The sequence below is a fragment of the Pan troglodytes genome, chromosome 6 (genome assembly GCF_028858775.2).
Source record: "Pan troglodytes isolate AG18354 chromosome 6, NHGRI_mPanTro3-v2.0_pri, whole genome shotgun sequence".
Lineage (NCBI taxonomy): Eukaryota > Metazoa > Chordata > Mammalia > Primates > Hominidae > Pan > Pan troglodytes.
The window spans coordinates 56,339,558-56,361,617 of NC_072404.2; the positions used below are offsets into that span (position 1 = coordinate 56,339,558).

At 39.3% G+C, this 22,060-nt stretch overlaps 1 protein-coding gene across 4 annotated transcripts in view; it reads right to left on the reverse strand.

Moving 5' to 3' along the window:
- Positions 1 to 22,060, reverse strand: part of DDC (dopa decarboxylase) — a 104,918-nt gene that overhangs the window by 51,436 nt on the left and 31,422 nt on the right. For all 4 annotated transcript variants that reach the window (XM_003318447.4, XM_519096.5, XM_009453062.5 and 1 more), the window contains exons 5-6: positions 17,189 to 17,323; positions 16,118 to 16,261 (exon numbers count right to left, since the gene is read on the reverse strand). In XM_003318447.4, coding sequence (XP_003318495.1) covers positions 16,118 to 16,261; positions 17,189 to 17,323 — 279 coding nt within the window. The remainder of the gene's footprint in view (positions 1 to 16,117; positions 16,262 to 17,188; positions 17,324 to 22,060) is intronic.

Here is a 22,060-nt window from a genome sequence, read left to right on the forward strand (position 1 = left end):
CCACATAACCAAACACCTCCTATTCCACAAAAGCCTATTGAAATAAAAAATTAAAATTAAAATAATTAAAAATAAAATAAAGCACACAGACTGTCAGAATGGATAAGAAAACAAGACCCAACTATATTTTGTGTATAAGAAATGCACTTTAAATGTCAAGATACAGATTAAAGGTATAGCGATGTAGAAAAATATACCATGCTAACACCAATGAAAATAAAGCTGGAATAACTATATTAATTTTAGACAAAGTGGATCAAGAAAATTGTAAAAGAAAATTGTCAGGGATAAAAAAGAACATTACAGATATAGGGTAAAGAGGAGATGAAGGAGTAGGAAGCACCAGGAAATCTGTCTCCCAGCTAAACAAAACTTTTACCTACTGGCAGAATCTGTTTGATGCAATTATTTTGAAACTCTGGGGTCTATTGAAGGCTTGCAACTTCAATATAAGGGTTGGACAGTAAAATACAGTTAATTTTGGTCAATTTTAGCTCTAGTACAGTAGTACCTACCCATCCACCACCCCCAGGCCCATGGCACATAGCTGAGCATGTGTCCCTGGAGCAGCTTGCACAGAGCTTGCAAGAGCCAAAGTGAGAAAAAGGAAACTGTCCTCCAAATATTGGGAGTCTGTACTTTGATTGTTGATTGTTGATTACTGATCCCAGTCACAGGTGCAAAGAGGTGGTGGCCATTGTTGTACACCCTGCCCATTGCTGCAAGACCCACTTTATCCAACTGAAGTGACTTCTGGGGGATAAAAAGGGCCAGTGACTTTTTCCCCCCTTATTTTCCTCTTTTCCCTTTTTAAGGATACAGACAGTGTGAAGACTTGGATATTCAAAGACTAACGCCTATGTAGGGGAAATTAGAAAGTCATCACACATACCCAGAAAAGACACAGGCTCAGAAAATAACTGAAAGAACCTTACATTTATACCTAAGGCCAATCATCATGGCATATGGGAGGCAGGACTAGATTGAGATTGCAGCACTGGACAGAGCAGCGTGTGGAGGCTCACATTTGTGAATTTTAGCTCCAGGTTGACTGCAAGAACAAACCAGCAATCCCGAGAGGACCCACAGACTCTGTGAAGGAAGTGAAATGCTCCTGCAGGTCTCAGGAGACACCCTAAGTACTGCGAGTGCCCCAGCTGCAGAAGTGGGAAAGGGAGACCCTCCTCTCCTGAACACACACCCCCCACTAGAGAAAGTGAAGGTCTGTTGCGGGAGAAGTTTCCGACTTTACCTGGATCTGAGTCAATTTAGAGAGTCGAGCAAAATATAGGGGTAGAGGAAGCAGCAGAAAGGCCCTGGGAACTCACTGGGTTCCCAAGCAGGTCATTCCTGCTGGCACCACAGGGATCCATTGGGAAGGCAGCCAGAGGAGCAGTGGGTAAAACTTCACAGGGAGAAGGAAATCTCCAGCTGAACATTGTAACAGTTTGAATGGATGAGAAGCCTCCTGGCCAGAACTCGGGGACGGTGCAAATCTGGTGTGCAGGCTCCAGAGGGAGGGGAAAAACCAAGCCCTTTTCTTTCATAGCTGGGAAGTAGGTAGCCTGGGGCAAGTTTTTATGCCCCTCTCGCCCATGCCCAGAAACAGACTTGGGGCTGTTGGCAGGGGCACGGTGGGAGGGAGACAGGCCCTTTGGTTTGTGTGGGAGCTGGGTGAGGTCTGTGACTGCTGGCTTTCCCCACTTCTCTGACAACCTGCATGACTCAGCACAGGCAGCCATAATCCTCCTAGGTATACAACTCCAGTGACCTAGGACTCTCACCCCCATCCCCCACAGCAGCTGCAGCAAGACCCACCCAAGGAAAGCCTGAGCCCAGACATGCCTAGCCCCACCCCCGCCTGGTGGTCGGTCCCTACCCACCCTAGTAGCGAAAGACAAAGGGCATATAATCTTGGGAGTTGTAGGGCCCTGCTCACCACTGGGCCCTCTCCATACTACTACAGCTGATGCTCTCTGGAAAGCACTACCTCCTGCAGAAGGCCAACCAGCACAAAATCAGAGTATTAAACCACCAAAGCTAAGAACCCTCACAGAGTCCATTGTACCCCCTCCCCAACTCACCTCCACCAGAACAGGTGCTGGTATCCATGGCTGAGAGACCCATAAATAGTTCACACCGAAGGACTCTGTGCAGACAACCCCTAGTACAAGCCCAGAGCTGGGTAGACTGCCTGGGTGGCCAGACCCAGAAAAGAGACAACAATCACTGCAGTTCAGCTCACAGGAAGCCACATCCATAGGAAAAAGGGGAGAGTACTACATCAAGGGAACACCCTGTGGGACAAAAGAATCTGAACAACAGTCTTCAGCCCTAGATATTCCCTCTGACAGAGCCTACACAAATGAGAAGGAACCAGGAAACCAACCCCAGTAATATGACAACACCTGGCTTTTCAACACCCCCCAAAAAAATCACACTAGTTCACCAGCAATGGATCCAAACCAAGAAAAAATCCCTGATTTACCTGAAAAATAATTCAGAAGATTGGTTATTAAGCTAATCAGGGAAGCACCAGAGAAAGGCAGAGCCCAGTGCAAGAAAATCCACAAAACAATATAAGAAGTAAGAGGAGAAATATTCAAGGAAATAGATGCATAAAGAAAAAACAATCAAAACTTCAGGAAACTTTGGACACACTTTTAGAAATGTGGAATGCTCTGGAAAGTCTCAGCAATAGAATTGAACAAGTAGAAGAAAGAAATTCAGAGCTTGAAACTTTGGACACACTTTTAGAAATGTGAAATGCTCTGGAAAGTCTCAGCAATAGAATTGAACAAGTAGAAGAAAGAAATTCAGAGCTCAAAGACAAGGTCTTTGAATTAACCCAATCCAACAAAGATAAAGAAAAAAGAATAAGAAAATATGAACAAAGCCTCCAAGAAGTCTGGGATTATATTAAACCTAAGAATAATCAGTGTTCCTGAGGAAGAAGAGAATTCTAAAAGCTTGGAAAACATATTTGGGGGGAGTAATTGAGGAAAACTTCCCCAACCTTGCTAGAGACCTAGACATCCAAATACAAGAAGCACAAACAACACCTAGGAAATTCATGGCAAAAAGATCTTCACCTAGGCACATCAGATTATCCAAAGTTAAGATGAAAGAAAGAATCTTAAAAGCTGTGAGACAGAAGCACCAGGTTACCTACAAAGAAAACCTATCAGATTAACAGCAGATTTCTCAGCAGAAACCCTACAAGCCAGAAGGGATTGGGACCCTATCTTCAGCCTCCTCAAACAAAACAATTGTCAACCAAGAATTTTGTATCCAGCTAAACTAAGCATCATATATGAAGGAAAGATACAGTCCTTTTCAGAAAAACAAATGCTGAGAGAATTCACCATTACCAAGCCACCACTACAAGAACTGCTAAAAGGAGCTCTAAATCTTAAAACAAATCCTGGAAACACATCAAAATAGAACCTCTTTAAAGCATAAATCACACAGGACCTATAAAGCAAAAATACAAGTTAAAAAGCAAAAACAACAAACAAACAAAAAAAGTACGCAGGCAACAAAGAGCATGATGAATGCAAGGGTACCTCATATTTCAATACCAAAATTGAATGTAAATGGCCTAAATGCTCCACCTAAAAGATACAGATCCACAGAATGGATAATAACTCACCAACCAACTATCTGCTGCCTTCAGGAGATTCATCTAACGCATAAGGACTCACATAAACTTAAGGGGTGGAAAAAGGTATTTCATGCAAATGGACACCAAAAATAAGCAGGGGTAGCTATTCTTATATCAGACAAAACAAACTTTAAAGCAACAGCAGTTGTAAGAGACAAAGAGGGATGTTATATAATGGTAAAAGGCATTGTCCAACAGGAAAATATTGTAATCCTACATATATATGTGCCTATTACTGGAGTTCCCAAATTTATCAAACAATTACTACTAGACCTAAGAAATGAGATAGACAGCAACACAATAATAGTGGGAGACTTTAATACTCCACTGACAGCACTAGACAGGTCATCAAGACAGAAAGTCAACAAAGAAACAATGGATTTAAACTATATCCTGGAACAAATGGACTTAACAGGTATATACAGAATATTTCATCCAACAACCACAGAATACATATTCTGTTCAACAGCGCATGGAACTTTCTCCAAGATAGACCATATACTAGGCCATAAAACAAACATCAATAAATTTAAGAAAATTGAAATTATATCAGGCACTCTCTCAGACCACAGTGGAATAAAACTGGAAATTATCTCCAAGAGGAACTTTCAAAACCATGCAAATACATGGAAATTAAATAAACTTCACCTGAATAAGCACTGGCTCAAAAACGAAATTAAGATGGAAATTTAAAAATTCTTTAAACAGAACAACAGTAATGACACAACCTACAAAAACCTCTGGGATACAGCAAAGGGGATGCTAAGAGGAAAATTTATAGCCCTAAACACCTCATCAAAAAGACTGAAAGAGCACAAACTGACATTCTAAGGACACACCTCAAGGAACTAGAGAAACAAGAAAAAAATGAAACCCAAACTCAGCAGAAGAAAGGAAATAACTGAGATCAGAGCAGAGCTAAATGAAATTGAAACAAAAAAAAATACAAAAGATAAATGAAACAAAAAGCTGATTTCTTTGAAAAGTTAAATAAAATTGATAGCCCATTAGCAAGATTAACCAAGAAAAGAAGACAGAGAATTCAAATAACCTCACTAAGAAACGAAACAGGAGATATTACAAGTGACACCACTGAAATACAAAAGATCATTCAAGGCTACTATGAGCACATTTATGCACATAAACTAGAAAACCCTTAAGACATGGAGAAATTCCTGGAAAAATACAACCCTCCTAGCTTAAATCAGGAAGAATTAGATACCCTCAACAGACCAATAACAAGCAGTGAGATTGAAGTGGTAATTTAAAAATTACCAACAAAAAAAGTCCAAGATGAGACAGATTCACAGCAGAATTCTACCAGACATTCAAACAATTGGTACCAATCCTTTTGACACTATTACAGAAGATAAAGAAAGAACCCTCCCTAATTCATTCTATGAAGCCAGCATCACCCTAACACCAAAACCAGGAAAGGACATAACCAAAAAAGAAAACTACAGACAGATATCCTTGATGAACATAAATGCTAAAATCCTTAACAAAATAATAGCTAACCAAATCCAAAAACATATCATAAAGATAATCCACCATGATCAAGTGGGTTTCATACCAGGGATGCAGGGATGGTTTAACGTACACAAGTAAATAAATGTGATACACCACAGAAAGAGAATTAAAAACAAAAATCACATGATCATCTCAATAGATGCAGATGCAGAAAAAGCATCTGACAAAACCCAGTATTCTTTTATGATTAAAACTTTCAGCAAAATTGGCATAAAGGGACATACCTTAATATAATAAAAGCCATCTACAGCAAACCCACAGCCAATATGATACTGAATGGGGAAAAGTTGAAAGCATTCCCTCTGAGAACTGGAACATGACAAGGTTACCTACTCTCACCACTTCTTTACAACATAGTACTGGAAATCCTAGCCAGAGCAATCAGACAAGAGAAAGAAATAAAGGGCATCCAAATCAGTAAAGAGGAGTCAGACTGTCACTGTTTGCTGCCAATATGATTGCTTGCCTTGAAAATCCTAAAGACTCCTCCAGAAAGCTCCTAAAACTGATAAAAGAATTCAGCAAAGTTTCTGGATACAAGATTAATGTACACAAGTCGGTAGCTCTTCTATACACCAACAGCAACCAAACTGAGAATCAAATCAAGAACCCTTTTATAATAGCTAAAAAAAAAAAAAAAAAAAAAAAAAAAAAAAAAAAACACCTTAGGAATATACCTAACCAAGGAGTTGAAGACCTCTACCAGGAGAACTACAAAACATTGCTGAAAGAAATCATAGACGGGGCCGGGCCTGGTGGCTCACGCTTGTAATCCCAGCACTTTGGGAGGCTGAGATGGGCGGATCACAAGTTCAGGAGATCAAGAACATCCTGGCTAACATGGTGAAACCCCATCTCTACTAAAAAATACAAAAAAAATAGCCAGGCGTGGTGGCAGGTGCCTGTAGTCCCAGCTACTCAGGAGGCTGAGGCAGGAGAATGGCATGAACCTGGAAATGTGGAGGTTGCAGTGAGCCGAGATCATGCCACCGCACTCCACCCTGGGTGACAGAGCAAGACTCCGTCTCAAAAAAAAAAAGAAATCATAGATGACACAAACAAATGGAAACACATTCCATGCTCATTAATGGGTAGAATCAATATTGTGAAAATGACCACACTGCCAAAAGCAATCTACAAATGCAATGCAATCCCCATCAAAATACCACCATCATTCTTCACAGAAATAGAAAAAAACAATTCTAAAATTCATATAAAACCAAAAAAGAGCCAGCATAGTCAAAGCAAGACTAAGCAAAAAGAACAAATCTGGAGGCATCACACTACCTGATTTAAAACTATACTATAAGGCCATAGTCACCAGAACAGCATGGTACTGGTATAAAAATAGGCATATAGACCAATGGAACAGACTAGAGAACCCAGAAATAAATCCAAATACTTACAACTAACTGATCTTCAACAAAGCAAACAAAAACATAAAGTGGGGGAAAGGACACCCTTTTCAACTAATGTTGCTGGGATAATTGGCTAGTCACATGTAGGAGAATGAAACCGGATCCTCATCTCTCACCTTATACAAAAATCAACTCAAGATGGATTAAGGACTTAAACCTAAGACCTGAAACTATAAAAATTCTAGAAGATAACATTGGAAAAACCCTTGTAGACATTGGCTTAGGCAAGGATTTCATGACCAAGAACCCAAAAGCAAATGCAATAAAAACAAAGATAAATGGCTGGTACCTAATTAAACTAAAGAGCATTTGCATGGCAAAAGGAACAGTCAGCAGGGTAAACAGACAACCCACAGAGTGGGAGGAAATCTTCACAATCTATACATCTGACAAAGGACTAATATCTAGAATCTACAATGAACTCAAACAAATCAGTAACACGAAAACAAACAATCCCATCAAAAATTGGGCTAAGGACAGGAATAGACAATTTGCAAAAGAAGATATACAAATGGCCAACAAACATATAAAAAAAATGCTCAACATCACTAATAATCAGAGAAATGCAAATCAAAACCACAATGCAATACCACCTTACTCCTGCAAGAATAGTCATAATCAAAAAATCAAAAACATTAGATGTTGGCATGGATGTGGTGATCCAAGAACACTTCTACACTGCTGGTAGGAATGTAAACTAGTATAGCCACTATGGAAATCTGTGTGGAGATTCCTAAAAGAACTAAAAGTAGAACTACCATTTGATCCAGCAATCCCACTACTGGGTATCTACCCAGAGGAAAATAAGTCATTATTAGAAAGAGATACTTGCACATGCATGTTTATAGCAGCACAATTCACAATTGCAAAATCGTGGAACCAACCAAATGCCCATCAATCAACGAATAAATAAAGAAACTGTGGTATATATACATACAATGGAATACTACTCAGCCATAAAAAGGAATGAATTAACAGCATTTGCAGTGACCTGGATAAGATTGGACACATTCTAAGTGAAGTACCTCAGGAATGGAAAACCAAACATTGTAAGTTCTCGCTGATATGTGGGAGCTAAGCTATGAAGACGCAAAGGCATGAGAATGATACAATGGACTTTGGGGACTTGGGGGGAAGAGTGGAAGTGGGGGTGAGGAATAAAAGACTACAAATGTGGTGCAGTGTATACTGCTCAGGTTATGGGTGCACCAAAAGCTCACAAATCACCACTAAAGGAATTTACTCATGTAACCAAATACCACCTGTACCCTAATAACTTATGGGGGAAAAAAAGTTTACACCTAAGGCCAATTTTCAGCACAGAGGTAGTCTACAACAATCAAAACCAAAACAAACAAAAACCAGTAAATCCTGAAGATGGGCAAGAATCTACTTTTCACAGTTACTATATTATTAGTGATAGAACTCTAAGGAGAAACAGATAAACTCACTCTTATAGTTGGAGACTTTGTCACCCCTTTGTCAGAAATGGACAGGTCCAGCAGTCAGAAAATAGGTAAGGATATAATTGAATGGAAAAGTACCATCAATCAACTGGATCAAATCAATATTTGTAAAATATTTCATCCAATGACAGCAGAATATATATTCACAATCAACATTCACCAAGATATACCACATTCCAAGCCATAAAATACATCTCAACAAATTTAAAATAATGGACATTATACAAAGTATGCTCTCAGACTGCACTGGAATTAAATTAAAAATCAATAATAAAAAGATAGCTGGAAGACCCGAAAACTCTTAGAGATCAAACAACACATTTTAAGGTCAAAGGAGAAGTCTCAAGAAAAATTTAAAAGTACTTCAACTTCAATGAAAATGACAATAAAACTCATCAAAATTTGTGGGATGCAGTGAAACAGTACTTAAAGGGAAATTTACAGAACTGAATGCATACATTAGAAAAGAAGGGAAATCTAAAATCTATAATCTAAGCTTCCACCTTAAGAACCTAGAAAAAAAGGCAATTTAAATGCAATGTGGCCAGGTGCAGTGGCTCATGCCTGTAATCCCAGCACTTTGGGAGGCCGAGGCAGGCGGATCACCTGAGATCAGGAGTTCAAGGACAGCCTGACCAACATGGTGAAATCCCATCTCTACTAAAAATACAAAAATTAGCTGGGTATGGTGATGCATGCCTGTAGTCCCAGATACTTAAGAGGCTGAGGCAGGAGAATTGCTTGAACCTAGGAGGTGGACGTTGTGCCACTGGATTCCAGCCTAGGCAACAGAGTAAGACTCTGTCTCAGAAAATAAATAAATAAATAAATAAATAAATAAATAAATGCAATGTAAGCAGAAGAAAAGAAAAGAAATAATAAGAATTAGAGCAGAAATCAATGAAATTGGAAATAAGAAATAAAGAAAAAAGCTGACTCCTTGAAACGATAAATAAATTTTAAAACATTTATACAGGTTAAGAAAAAAGACACACATTGCTAATATCAGAAAGGAAAGTAGAACCATCATTACTAATCCTATGGACATTAAAAAGATAATAAAGAAACAAAATGGATTCCAAGACCACAAATTCAAAAACCTAAATAAAATAGACCAATTTTTTGAAGGATACAATTTGCCAAAACTCAGACAAAGAGAAATAGATAACCTCAATGGTGCTACATCTATTTTAAAATTAGATCAATAATTAAAAACCTTCTAAAACAAAGAAACCATGCCAATTGGATTCACTGCTGAGTTCTGCCAAACATTTAAGGAAGTGAGGATTACTTACAGAAAATAGAAGCAAAAGGAATACTTTCTGACTTATTCTATGAAACCAGTATTACAAAGACATTGCAAGAAGGAAAACTATAGACCAATATCTCTCATAAATAGAGATGCAAAAATTCTCAACAAAATATTAGCAAATTGAATACAACAATGTAAAAAAAATTATATATCACAACCAAGTGAGATCTATTCCAGGATGGAAGGCTGATTCAACATATGAAAATAAATTAATATAATCTATCATTTCAACAGGCTGAAGGACAAGAATCTCATGATTATGTAAATAGATACAGAAAAGTGTTTGACAAAATTCAACACTTGTTCATAATAAAAACTCCTAGCAAACTAGGATTCGAGCAGAACATCCTCAACTTGATGAATGACATCTACTCTTAACATCATACTTGATGAATGAAAAACCTACTCTTAACATCATACTTGATGATGAAAAACTAGATGTTTTCCTACGAAGATCAGGAATGAGGCAAGGATGTCTGTTCTTACTACTCCTATCAACATTGTACTGAGAGTTTCAGCTAATGCAATAAGACAAGAAGAGGAAATAAGAGATATACAGATTGGAAGGAAAGAAAAAAAAGCATCTTTGCAGATGACATGGTTATCTGTGTAGAAATCCCAAAGAATAAACAAAAACAAAACTCTCCCAGAACTAAGTAAGCAATTATGGCAAGCTGTAGGATAAAATGATAATATCAGACAAAAGTTAATTGTTTTCTTATCATCCAGCAATTAAAAAAATGAAATTTGAAAATAAAATAAAAACCATTCCCATTAGCACCAAAAAAAGTAAAAAGAAAAAAAAAGAACGAGCTTTATATGAGGAAAACTACAAAACTCTAATGAAGAAAATTTTTTAAAAGATGTAAATAAATGTAGGCATATTTCACATACATGGATAGGAAGTCTCAATATCATCAAGATGTCAGTTATTTCAACAAAATGTGTAAATTCAATGCAATCCTATATAAAGTCCCAGAAAGTTATTTTGTGCATTTTGCTAAACTGATTCTAATGCTTATATGAAGAGGCAAAGGACCCAGAATAGTCAACATAACATTAAACAACAGTGTTGGAGATCTGACATGACACTACCCAAATTGAAGACTTAGTAGAAAGCTATAAATCAAGACAATATGGTATTGGCAAAGGAAGAGACAAATAAATGAGTTGAACAGAAATAGATCTGCACAAATGAAGTCAACTGATCTTTGACAAAGGAACAAAAGCAATTCAATGGAGGAAGTGTAGTATTCAATAAAAGGTGCTGGAACAACTGGACATCTGTATTAGTCCATTCTCACATTGCTATAAAGAACTTCCTGAGACTGGGTAATTTATAAAGAAAGGAGGTTTATTGTTCCATTACAAAGAAAGGAACTATTGGTTCATAGTTCCACTGGCTATACAGGAAGCATGGCTGGGGGGAGCTCAGGAAACTTACAATCATGGCAGAAGGTGAAGGGGATGCAAGCACATCTTCATATTGCCAGCAAGAGAGAGCAAAGGGAGAGGTGCTACACACCGTTTAAACAGCCAGATCTCATGAGAATTCACTCATGATCATGAGAACAGCAAGGGGGAAATCCATCCCCATGATCCAGTCACCTTCCACCAGGTCCCTCCCCTAACACTGAGGATTACAATTCCACATGGATTTGGGCTGGGATACAGAGCCAAACCATATCAACATCTACATGCAAAAAATGAATCTAGACATAGACCTTACACCTTTCACAAAAATTAACTGAAAATAGATCATAGACCTAGATCTATTTTAATGTTTTAAAGTACAAAACTATAAATTTCCGAGAAGATAATATAGGAGAAAACCTAGATGACCTTAGGATTGATGATGAATTTTTGGAGACCACACCAAAAACATGATCCATGAAAGAAGTAATTGATAATCTGGACTTCATTGTAATTAAAACTTCTGCTCTGCAAAAGACATTGTTTAAAGGATGAAATGACAAGCTAAAGACTGGCAGAAAACATTGGCAAAACATATATCTTGATAAAGGATTGCTACCCAAAATACACAAAGAACTCTTAAAACTCAATAATAATGAAACAATCCAATTAAAAAGTGGGCAAAAGACCTGAACAGACATCTTACCAAAGAAGATGTTCATGTAGCAAATAAGCACATGAAATAATGCTCAACGTCATATGTTATTAGAGAATTTTCAAGTAAAATAACAATAAGATACCACTACACATCTATTAGAATGGATAAAATAAAAAACACTGAAAAAATTAACAGCTGACAAAGATATTGAAAAACTGACACTAACATTCATTGTTTGTGGGAATGCAAAATGGTACAGTCTCTTTGAAACACAGTTCAGCCTTTCCTTATAAAACTAAACACACTCTTACCATATGATCCAGCAATTGTGATCCTTGGTATTTACCCAAATGAGTTGAAAACTTATGTACACACAAAAACCTGCACACAAATGCTTATAGCACTTCATTAATAATTGTCAAACTTGGAAGCAAACAAGATGTCTTTCAATAGATAAATGCATAAATGAATTGTGGCGTGTTCATATCAGAAAACAGCATTCAACAATAAAAAGAAATAAACTAGTACAAAAAGACATGGAGGAAACTTAAATACATGTTAGTGAAATAAGTCAATCTGAAAAGGCTACATATTGTATGATTCTATCTGTATGACATTCTAAAAAAGAACAAATGATGGAGACAGCCGAAAAGATTAGTGGCTGCCAGTGGTTCAAGTGGAGGGAGAGAGGGATAAACACGTGGAGCACAGGGGATTTTTATGGCAGTGAAACTATTCTGTATAACACTGAAATGGTAGATACTTGTCATTATACACTTGTTAAAACATATAGAAAATTCAATAGAAATAGTGACCTCTAAGGTAAATTATGGATGTTATGTATTGGTGAATCAATTTTAATAAATGTATCACACTACTGCAGGATGCTAATAATGGGGGAAATGAAGGTTGGGATATAAGAAGGTATATGTTCTTCCTACTTATTTTTCTGTAAGCCTAAAACAACTCTAACAAAATTAAGCTTATTCATTTAAAAAATCAATCCATCATCCAATTAGAAAATGGGCAAAAGACATAAAGACACATGTCATTGAGGAGGACATATAGATAGTGAATAAGCACATGAAAAGATGTTCATTAGTTATCAGGGAACTGCAAATTAGGACCATGATAACATATTAATGCATATCTATCAAAATGGATAAAATAAAAAATAGTGACAATACCAAATGCTGGTAAGGATGTAAAGAGCCTGATTTTCTCAAGCATTGATAATGGAAATGTAAAATAATACAGTCACTCTGGAAAATACCTTGTCAGTTTCTTTTTTTAAAAAAATTAAATGTAACAACTACCATAGGACCCTTAATTGCACTCTTAGGCATTTATCCCAGAGAAATAAAAGCATATGTCCACCCAAACACCTATACATTAATGTTCCTGGATGCATTATTTGTAATAGCCAAAATATGGAAACAACTACAATGCCCCTCAACAGGTGAATGGGTAAACAAACTGTAGTATAGATAATATGGTACCAAATCTCTGTGGTGCAGCAACGAAAAGGAACAAACTATTGATACATGCAACAACTTGGATGGATCTCAAGACCATTATGCTGAGTGAGAAAAGCTGATCTTGAAATGTCACATATTGTATAATTCCATTTATATAACATTCTCAAAATGACAAGAGTGTAAAGGTAGAAAACATATCAGTGATTGCCAAGGGTTGATGATGGTAGAAGATCAGGAAGGTGAGAGTGACTATCAGGGAGTAGCAGAGGCAGACCTTTGTGGTGCTAGAGGATTTCAGTATTCTCATTGGCATGGTGGCTGCATGAATCAACACTTGTGATAAATGACATAGACCTATACACACACAATGAACCAGTGTCAGTCTCCTGTCTTTGATATGGTACTATAGTTATAAAAGTTGGAACAATTAGGGGAAATTGGGTAAAGGGTTAGTACGCAGAATTTCTGTGTGCTAACTTTGTAATTTTCTATGAATCTATGATTATTTCAAAATAAAAAGTTGGCCAGGCACAGTGGCTCACTCCTGTAATCCCAGCACTTTGGAAGGCCGAGGCAGGCAGATCACCTGCAGTCAGGAGTTCGAGACCAGCTTGGCCAACATGATGAGAACCCGTCTCCACTAGAAATACAAAAATTAGCCAGGCGTGGTGGTACACACCTGTAATCCCAGCTACTCGGGAGGCTGAGGTAGGAGACTCACTTGAACCTGGGAGGCAGATGTTGCAGTGAGCCAAGATTGCATCACTGCACTCCAACCTGGGTGATAGAGTGAGACTCTGTCTCAAAAAAATAAAATAAAATAAAATAAATTAAAAATTTTTAATGTTTAGAATTATGAACATGACATATTTATCAGCTAGGCATAGCTAAAGAGATTAATTGGTAAATTGTAAATAAGTTGATGAAGCATGGAGATTAAAAAAAAAAGAAAGTGAGACATGTAAAAGGGCATAAGAGATATATGGCAGTCTGCAGAAAGATTTAACATATACATAATCAGAGTCCCAGAATGGGAGGAGAGAGGAAATGAAGAGAGGCAAACTTTGGGAAGATAATAGGTTAGAATTTTCCAAAACTGAGGAGAGACACCAAATTACAGATTCAGGAAGTTCTGTGAAATCCAAGAAGAGTAAATAAAAAGAAAATTATCCTTGTATCACAGTAAAACAAAGACAAAAAGCAAGCAGCACCTCCATTGGCGGCACAGAAGGAAATGTCATATTTTTATATGTTCTTCATCATCACAACATTAAAATTACAACTGACATCTCAACAGAAATCATGGAAGAAAGAATTCAATGGACTTATACAAAGTACCAAAAATAAAAGTAGCTACCAAACACTCTAGAATTCTATACCCAGAAAAAATATCTTCCAAAAGTGAAGGCACAGTAAAGACACTTTCAGATTAACAAAACTGAGATAATTCATTGTATCAAATTCACACTAAAAATTTCTAAAGGGAATTCTACAGACTAAAAGAAAAGATGCTGAATGGAAATAAGAAAATGCAGAGATAAGAAAATGGAATAATATGAAATAATTAATCCAAGAAGAGGCAAGAACATAGAGAAAAGCAATCATATAATAGTTGGGCCAAATAAAAAACAAATAGACAGTAGATAACATTTAAATGTATCAATAACTACCTTGAGTGTAAATGAACAAAATAAATATCAATCGTCACACTGGATTTTAAAAACAAATTTTTAAAATAGCAACAATCAATGCTGCTTTCACAGGATATATCTTAAATATAAATGAACAGGGAGGTTGAAAGTAGAATGGAAAATGTCTATATCATGCAAACATTAGCCAATAGAAAACATATGTAATTATAGCAATGTCAGACAAAGTAGGCTGCAGGACAAAATGCATTACTAGAGATATAAAGGGCATCTCCTAGTGATAAACGATCATTCACCAGGGAGATATGACAATTCTAAATGTGTATGCACCAAATTAATATGCTTCAAAATATGTACACAATTTAACAGATATAAAAGTGGAAATAGTCATATCTACACTCATAGTGTGAGATTTTTAACATACCTCTCTCGGCAACTAATTTGCATTTCTTTGGTTATTAGAGGATCAGAATCGGTTTTGTGTTCTTAGTTTTTTGTGGTTATATATGAAACTGACTTCATATATTTCGCATGTTTTCCCACTGGAATGTTGCCTTTTTGCTTATTGATATGTAAGCCTTCTTTTTAAGATTTACTTTACGACATATGCTATAAGTGGTTCTTGCCAGCATTTGTCTTTTTATTTCATGAGTTTTGAAATTTTTGTAAAATACAATCTTCTCAACATTTTAAGTGATGTTTCCTGCATTGTTTTCATTCCTGAAACCTAAAAGAGTGTGTTTTGACAGATTTATTTTTCCCTAGACAGAGTATTCTGAGTCTTAATATTGACACTATAGGTTCAAAGAAATTCACCTTATTTAAATAGAATCTATTCAAATTGTACTGAAATTGTTTGTGGGAATTTTAAGGGAGATCTTTCTTTCTACCTGAATGATCTTTCTTCCAAATCTTTATTTGTTTGACAAATATTTATCGAGCTTCTGTTCAGTGCCAGGCACTGTTTCAGGAGCTAGGGATAAGGCAGGGATTCAAATGGACCTTCCCTCCCCGCACATTCTGTTGGGAAGAAGGAAGCAGTAAACACATATAGGAACAAACCTGTATGGCCTGTGGAGATGAACGCAACGGAGAAAGATAAGACTTTTGGGATAAGATGGCAGGTACACCTTGATCCACTGGCAGACTCTTTTTGCATCCTTCAAAATGTCTTGGCTGTCACCTTGCTCTGCGTGCTAACTTTGAGCCATGTCAGTTCTTCCACATTACACTGTGGAATTGACTTGAATTGACAAAACAAAAAAATGGAGGTAAAAAGCGTTTCTCAAAGATTAATTCTTTTTTTTGAGACAGAGTCTTGCTCTGTCACCCAGGCTGGAGTGCAGTGGCGCGATCTCGGCTCACTGCATCTCTGCCTCCCGGGTTCACGCCATTCTCCTGCCTCAGCTTCCCGAGTAGCTGGGATTACAAGCATGCGCCACCATGCCCGGCTAATTTTTTTTTTGTATTTTTAGTAGAGACGGAGTTTCACCTTATTGGCCAGGAGCCACAAGTGCTGCCGAACTTACAAAGAAAGGAATCAGGCCAGCCGCTTTGTCTCTCTCCAGGGCTTCCTGCAGGGCAGACGCACGCATGGCGAAGTTGCCATCTGAGGGGATGGCTTTTAATTTCACTCCACCAATTAACCCAGCTCTTTCCACTGAGGAGTGTGCCTGGAAAGAAGACAGCAGAGTTGGATTTGTACAGGTGTGTGCATGCAGTTATTACCAGGCCCTGGATCCGCAGAGAGCAGCCAACATTGCAAACACAAGGTCCCTCTTAACGGCACAGGAGGCAGAACTGCTCCTGACTGCTCCCTCTCCCCTGCACCTTCATGAGACCCCTTTTTTCCTGGAGTTGTTTCTGTTCCTGTGGAATCTTGCTTTTAAGTTTAAAGTATCAGGCACTAACAAGGGTAAAGTGCTGGGTCAATATTTATGAAGTTTTTCATTTGTTTGAACTCAAGGATAAGTGGCGAGACCCTGGAAAGTAGATCCCAGAGGTGGACTTAGAAATCCTAGGCTCAAATCTGTGACCTGCCCCTGACTGTGGAGCCTTGGGGAGCTTGGTGGCCAGGCTCAGTAAACAGTACCTGGAGGAAAGAAACCAGCCAGGAGGCATCACCACTGTGGCAGATCCATCCTGTCTCAGAGATTCTCAGGAAAGGCAATTCTCATGAAAGCCGGCCACCTTTTGCCCTGCAGCCCCCACCGCCACTGTCTCCTGCTTGACCCTACCCAGGGGCCTGAGATCACAGAATAACAAAGCTGCAGTTAGGGCCGAGGACTTTGATCCCCATATCTAGTTTCTCTGCAATGGTGCTCGGAAGGCCAGATAATCACAACAGAAGTCCGCACTGATAGAAAAGGTGACAGAGCCAGTCGCGGTGATGTCTCCACACATTTATTTCCTTCTTAACTTGATCTATCCAGTTCCCACCCAAGAATCCACCCCTTCCCTGTAGTTCAGGTCTCTATTTAGTGATACCTGAGGAACTGTTCTTAGATTTGGAAGGATGCTGTTTGGTTTGGTTTGAATTTGACATAAAACCAAACATTCGGGTCTTGAAGTCTTGGCTGATACCCCCACAACACACTCACCTGATCGGATGAGTAAGCCACCAGCTTCTCCATGATAGCGGCCTGTGTGAGCTCTGGGGACGCTGCCTGCAGCCGATGGATCACTTTGGTCCGAGCGGCCAGCAGGGCCACCAGGGTGGCTTCACTGGCACTTCCCTAAATTCAAGAGAAGGTCCAAATGAAATCCCAAACATAGCAAAGGCATTGGTACCTACACTATTGGAAGACATATTGTTTTGTGTCCATAGTTTTCTTAAAATATGAGTCTGAAATGGCAACATTCACTCTCCTTTGCTTAGGAGAAAACTAATATTTTTGACACCTGAGACCACCACTTCAGCTGTTAGTATGAGTTTGCCATTGGTGGGTCTATTTTGTGTAACAGCAGCAGCTAACATTTCTGACCACTTCCCTGCACCAGGTATTGTGAGAGCTTCTCCTCATGGACTGCCCCCAGCCTGGCCTAGGACGACTGCTCCTGTCTCTATCAGAGGAGAATGGCCCAGGGCACCAGCATGCACGCCTGACTCTGCGTTCATATTCACTCGGACAGAGCGATTTGCATTTGTTTATAAAATAGGGGTGCATTTTCCTTGAGACTAAGAGATGCCTTAAAGGGTTTCTTTTGATTCCTAATGACACGGGCTGAATTGTGTCCCCCCAAATTCATGTGTTGAAGCCCTAACCCCCAGGACCTCAGATGTGACCATATTTGGAGATAGGCTTTTTAGAGAAGTAATTAAAAGAAAATGAGGTCACATGGCTGGGCTCTAATCCAATCTGACATGTTTCTGATAATAGGAAATTTGCCTATAATCCCAGCACTTTGGGAGGCAGAGGAGGGTCGATCACTTGAGCCCCGGAGTTCGAGACCAGCCTGGGCAACATACCGAAACCCTGTATCTATAAAAATACAAAAATTAGCCAGGCATGGTGGCGTGCCTGGTAGTCCCAGCTACTCGAGAGGCTGAGGTGGGAGGATGACTTGAGCCTGGGAGGCGGAGGTTGCAGTGAGCCGCAATTACAACACTGCACTCCAGCCTGGGCGACAGAGTGAGACCCAGTCTCAAAAAAATAAATAAATAAAAAGAAGGGGAAATGTGGCCCCCAGACATGTGGGTGCACAGAGGGAAGACCATGTGAGGACACAGGGAGAAGGTGGCCATCTGCAAGCCCAGGAGAGAGGCCCCAGGAGAACCAACCCTGTGGATACTTTGATTTTGGACTTGCAGCCTTCGGGACTGTGAGAAAAGAAATTCTTCTTCGATCCACCCAGTCAGTGGTATTTTGTTAGGGAACCCCTGGCAAACTAATGGATTCAGGGTCTGCTATGTTATCCCATTTAAGTTGTAAAAATAATCCCATTTTTGTGTTTTATCATCTTCAGGTGGGGAAACAGATGTGCAGAGAGGTTCACTAACTTGCCCCAGATCAGCAGCTAGGTAGGGCACGGTTAGGAGTGAGCCCACGCCTGTGCTTTTTAGGGTGCCATGGGCCTAGAAAGGTAGGGGCGGCCAGCACCTTCCCTCTTAAGTAAGTCCTAGAAGAAACCCATCTACCGACCAGTATGAAAGGACATTAGAAAGGGCAAATAAAAGAAGGTAGGTTCTTGTTGACTCTGAAAAAGTTTATAACATGATAAGTTTTTACAGAGAAATATATAATAAAATAATTAAGTAGAAATGCTAACCTCTCTTCTTAACATTCGATGCTGTCTTCATTGACCCTGATTTCTCATTTTGATTTTGCCTTGACACTACTTTTACTTATTCTTTTGAGCCAACCCACATCCTTTGGAGGGACAGTAATATTGAAAGATAAATACATTTATTCATGTTTCTGTAGCACTAATGGATGGGTTCAAATATACAGATATATGCTTCTCTTAATTCAGCATCTAAAATGGGTACTTTATTTCCTTCAGGCTATATTTTCATGAGCAATGATTTTAGACATTGTTTTAGGCCAGGTTTACAAACCTCGGCCAGAGGAGAGAGAAGGGGAGAAACCAATTTTGGCTGGCAAAGCTAAATCAGCCATCCCAGGAAACCCAGGCTCCCTGAGAGCAGGCACTGTACCTTACTTACACTTCTCCTATGTACCCCATCATTCCTGTCCCTGATTTCCTCCTGTCCCCCTATCTGCCCCCACACATGTTTTGTTTGTCATGTCCCACCCATTCTCATTGGAAATGTAACATGAAAAGCCTAGTGGAAGGTACAATTCCCTGTTCTGATGCTTGACAAGCAGGCGTGACTGCAGCTTCCCCGGCTAAATTCTACCCTCTGCTTGAAGCCTTGGAACGCAGGTGTTCATTCTCTGAACATTCTAATGAAATGAGTCACCATGAATCACCTGAATCACCATGACAACTCATTATGGCTTTTCTCTGGGGGGGGATGGGGGAGCTTAGTTCATGTCCTAAGAGAAAATTCACCTTCTTAAGTCAACAAAATGATGTTTTAAAAGCCTGAAGGAGCAAATCGTCAGTAGCACATCTAGAACCACACCACCCCGATGCCACCAGGGTGGCCTGGTGGCCTCAAGCATGATGTCAGGTGGAGCTCTCTGCACTTTGCTGGCAGCAGATCTTCGCGGAGAGAAGCACGGGGAGGGTGACATGTGGTACAGAGCAGGAACGATGGCTCTGTGCGATAGCGGCAGACAAAGGTTGCCATGGCAAGCCTGCTCGGGAGGTAGGAGGGGATGCTGGTAAGGTCTGACGCTTCTGGCTGCTGATGCCGTGAGCAGAAATGTCCTTTCATCTTCAGTTTTTTTCGAAGCAAAAAATTGTCTTTTCTTCCACAAGAGCTTTAAAACCCAATTAAGAGACCATTTTCCCAGACCACATTTGTCCAGCCTCACAACAACAGTTTGCCGTTTGACTCAGACACCCATCACTGCGCTGACGCCCACAGCTGTGATTACAGCTCTGAGGGGATCAATAATGCAGGCTGGCTCACAGGCTGTCACCAGGCTCCTGTGCTCTTTGGGGCCTCACCAATTACAGACAATCAGCCTTGTCTGCTGAGAAGGGTGAGCTTCCGGTGGCAAACACAGATCCCATTTCTTCCTTTCATCCAGAAAAAAACTGAGTGGATTGGGCTCACAGGAAGATTGTGTTAAAGCGGGGGCTGAGAGATGCCAGGAATATTCCTACCCAAATGCTAAAGACTTGTATGGTCTCTCAAAAATGAGGTTGTCTTTAATGAAACGAAAATGCAGCCCATAGTAGTATGCACATCTCTGGACACCAACTCAAGCCTATGGTCAGGGATGAGCTGGTGTAACAGTCATAACTCTGGTTGTCTTTCCTACTAGCCTTGGCTTTAATTCACTTTTGCTGTTATGCATGTTCTACTAACTTTCTGGGACTCAATATCCTCATCCATGAAAAAGATTGTCCATAATCCAATCAATCTTCATAAATATTTTGAGGATGAAGACAATAACACAAAGCACAAGACATAGGCTAAAACATAGCCAAGCTCATAATTGCTATTCAATGAAAAGTAGCTCTTATTATAATAGACACAGCTTATATTATGAGGGATTGATAAGATTTTTTTGAGGAGTATATAATTAGAGGAATCATCTGCTGAAAAAAATTGAATATGAAATTGTTTTTGTTATAAGATGCAATGACCTAGAAATGCTTCAATTTTTGTTTTATTCCATTTGGATTTAGTGGGGAGCATAAATGTTAAACATGAATACAGCCAGGAGAGTCCTAGGAGGAAGGTGATCATCTTGGAAGATTGTTGCACTTCATCCTAAAGGGTGTCCTCCAAAATTTTTTTTATAAGAATGGAAAATTTGATGCAACACAAATATCTTAGGTATTATTTATATATTTATATAGATTGTGATGCATCATAGAAAATCATGGAGTAATACTTTTTTCAAAGAATATTTAAATAGTGGGAAATGCTCACAATAAAATGATAAGGAAAGCACCATGCAGAAAATCCATATGCATAGTATCATTTCAATTTTGTTTGTATACATATATTCACATGTAGATACTGAAATAACACAGGGAATATGACAAGAAAGCTCCTGTGTCTTTTCATTTTTACCATGAATGTCCAGTATCTAGGTGGAAAGGGGACTTTTTTTTTTTTTTTGAGACAGGGTCTCACTCTGTCACCCCGACTGGAGTGCAGTGGCGTGATCTCAGCTCACCTCAACATCCACCTCCCGGGTTCAAATGATTCTCCTGCCTCAACCTCCTGAGTAGCTGGGATTACAGGCACATGCCACCATGTCCAGCTAAGTTTTGTATTTTTAGTAGAGATGGGATTTCACCATGTTGGCCAGGCTGGTCTTAAACTCCTGACCTCAAATGATCCACCCGCCTTGGCCTCCCAAAATGTTGGGATTACAGGCGTGAGCCACCGCACCAGGTCCATAATCACATAATCATGTGGAGAAAACCATGAAAAGCTTCCTAAAATATAGAAGATAACAAAAAAGGGAAATATCGAAAGAAAGAGAGAAATCATGGAAGAGGTACCCAATCTGTGGAAAATTGAAGTCCCTGAAAAAGAGTGACGTGGCCCACAATAACTAACATACAGTAGAAGAAAAATCTCCACACTGCACAGAGCTGAGTCTTGAATCAGCAGGGCTCACCAAATGCTAGGGAGGGTCAAAATGAGGGGAACAGTCTGGGTGCAGTGGCTCACTGCTGGATCTGTCCTGCAGACCCTGGCCGATGGAGGAAATGAGTGCTCAGACACAGGTATGCAGTGTAAGAGCAGCTAAGTGACTGCCTGGCTCTAGTGGCCAGAGAGCAGCCCCGAGAAGCTGGAGCAGCTTGCTTTTATTGAGTGCAAGCACAATGCTGAAAACCTGGAGCAAACACAACCTGTAGATAATTAACATTTATTG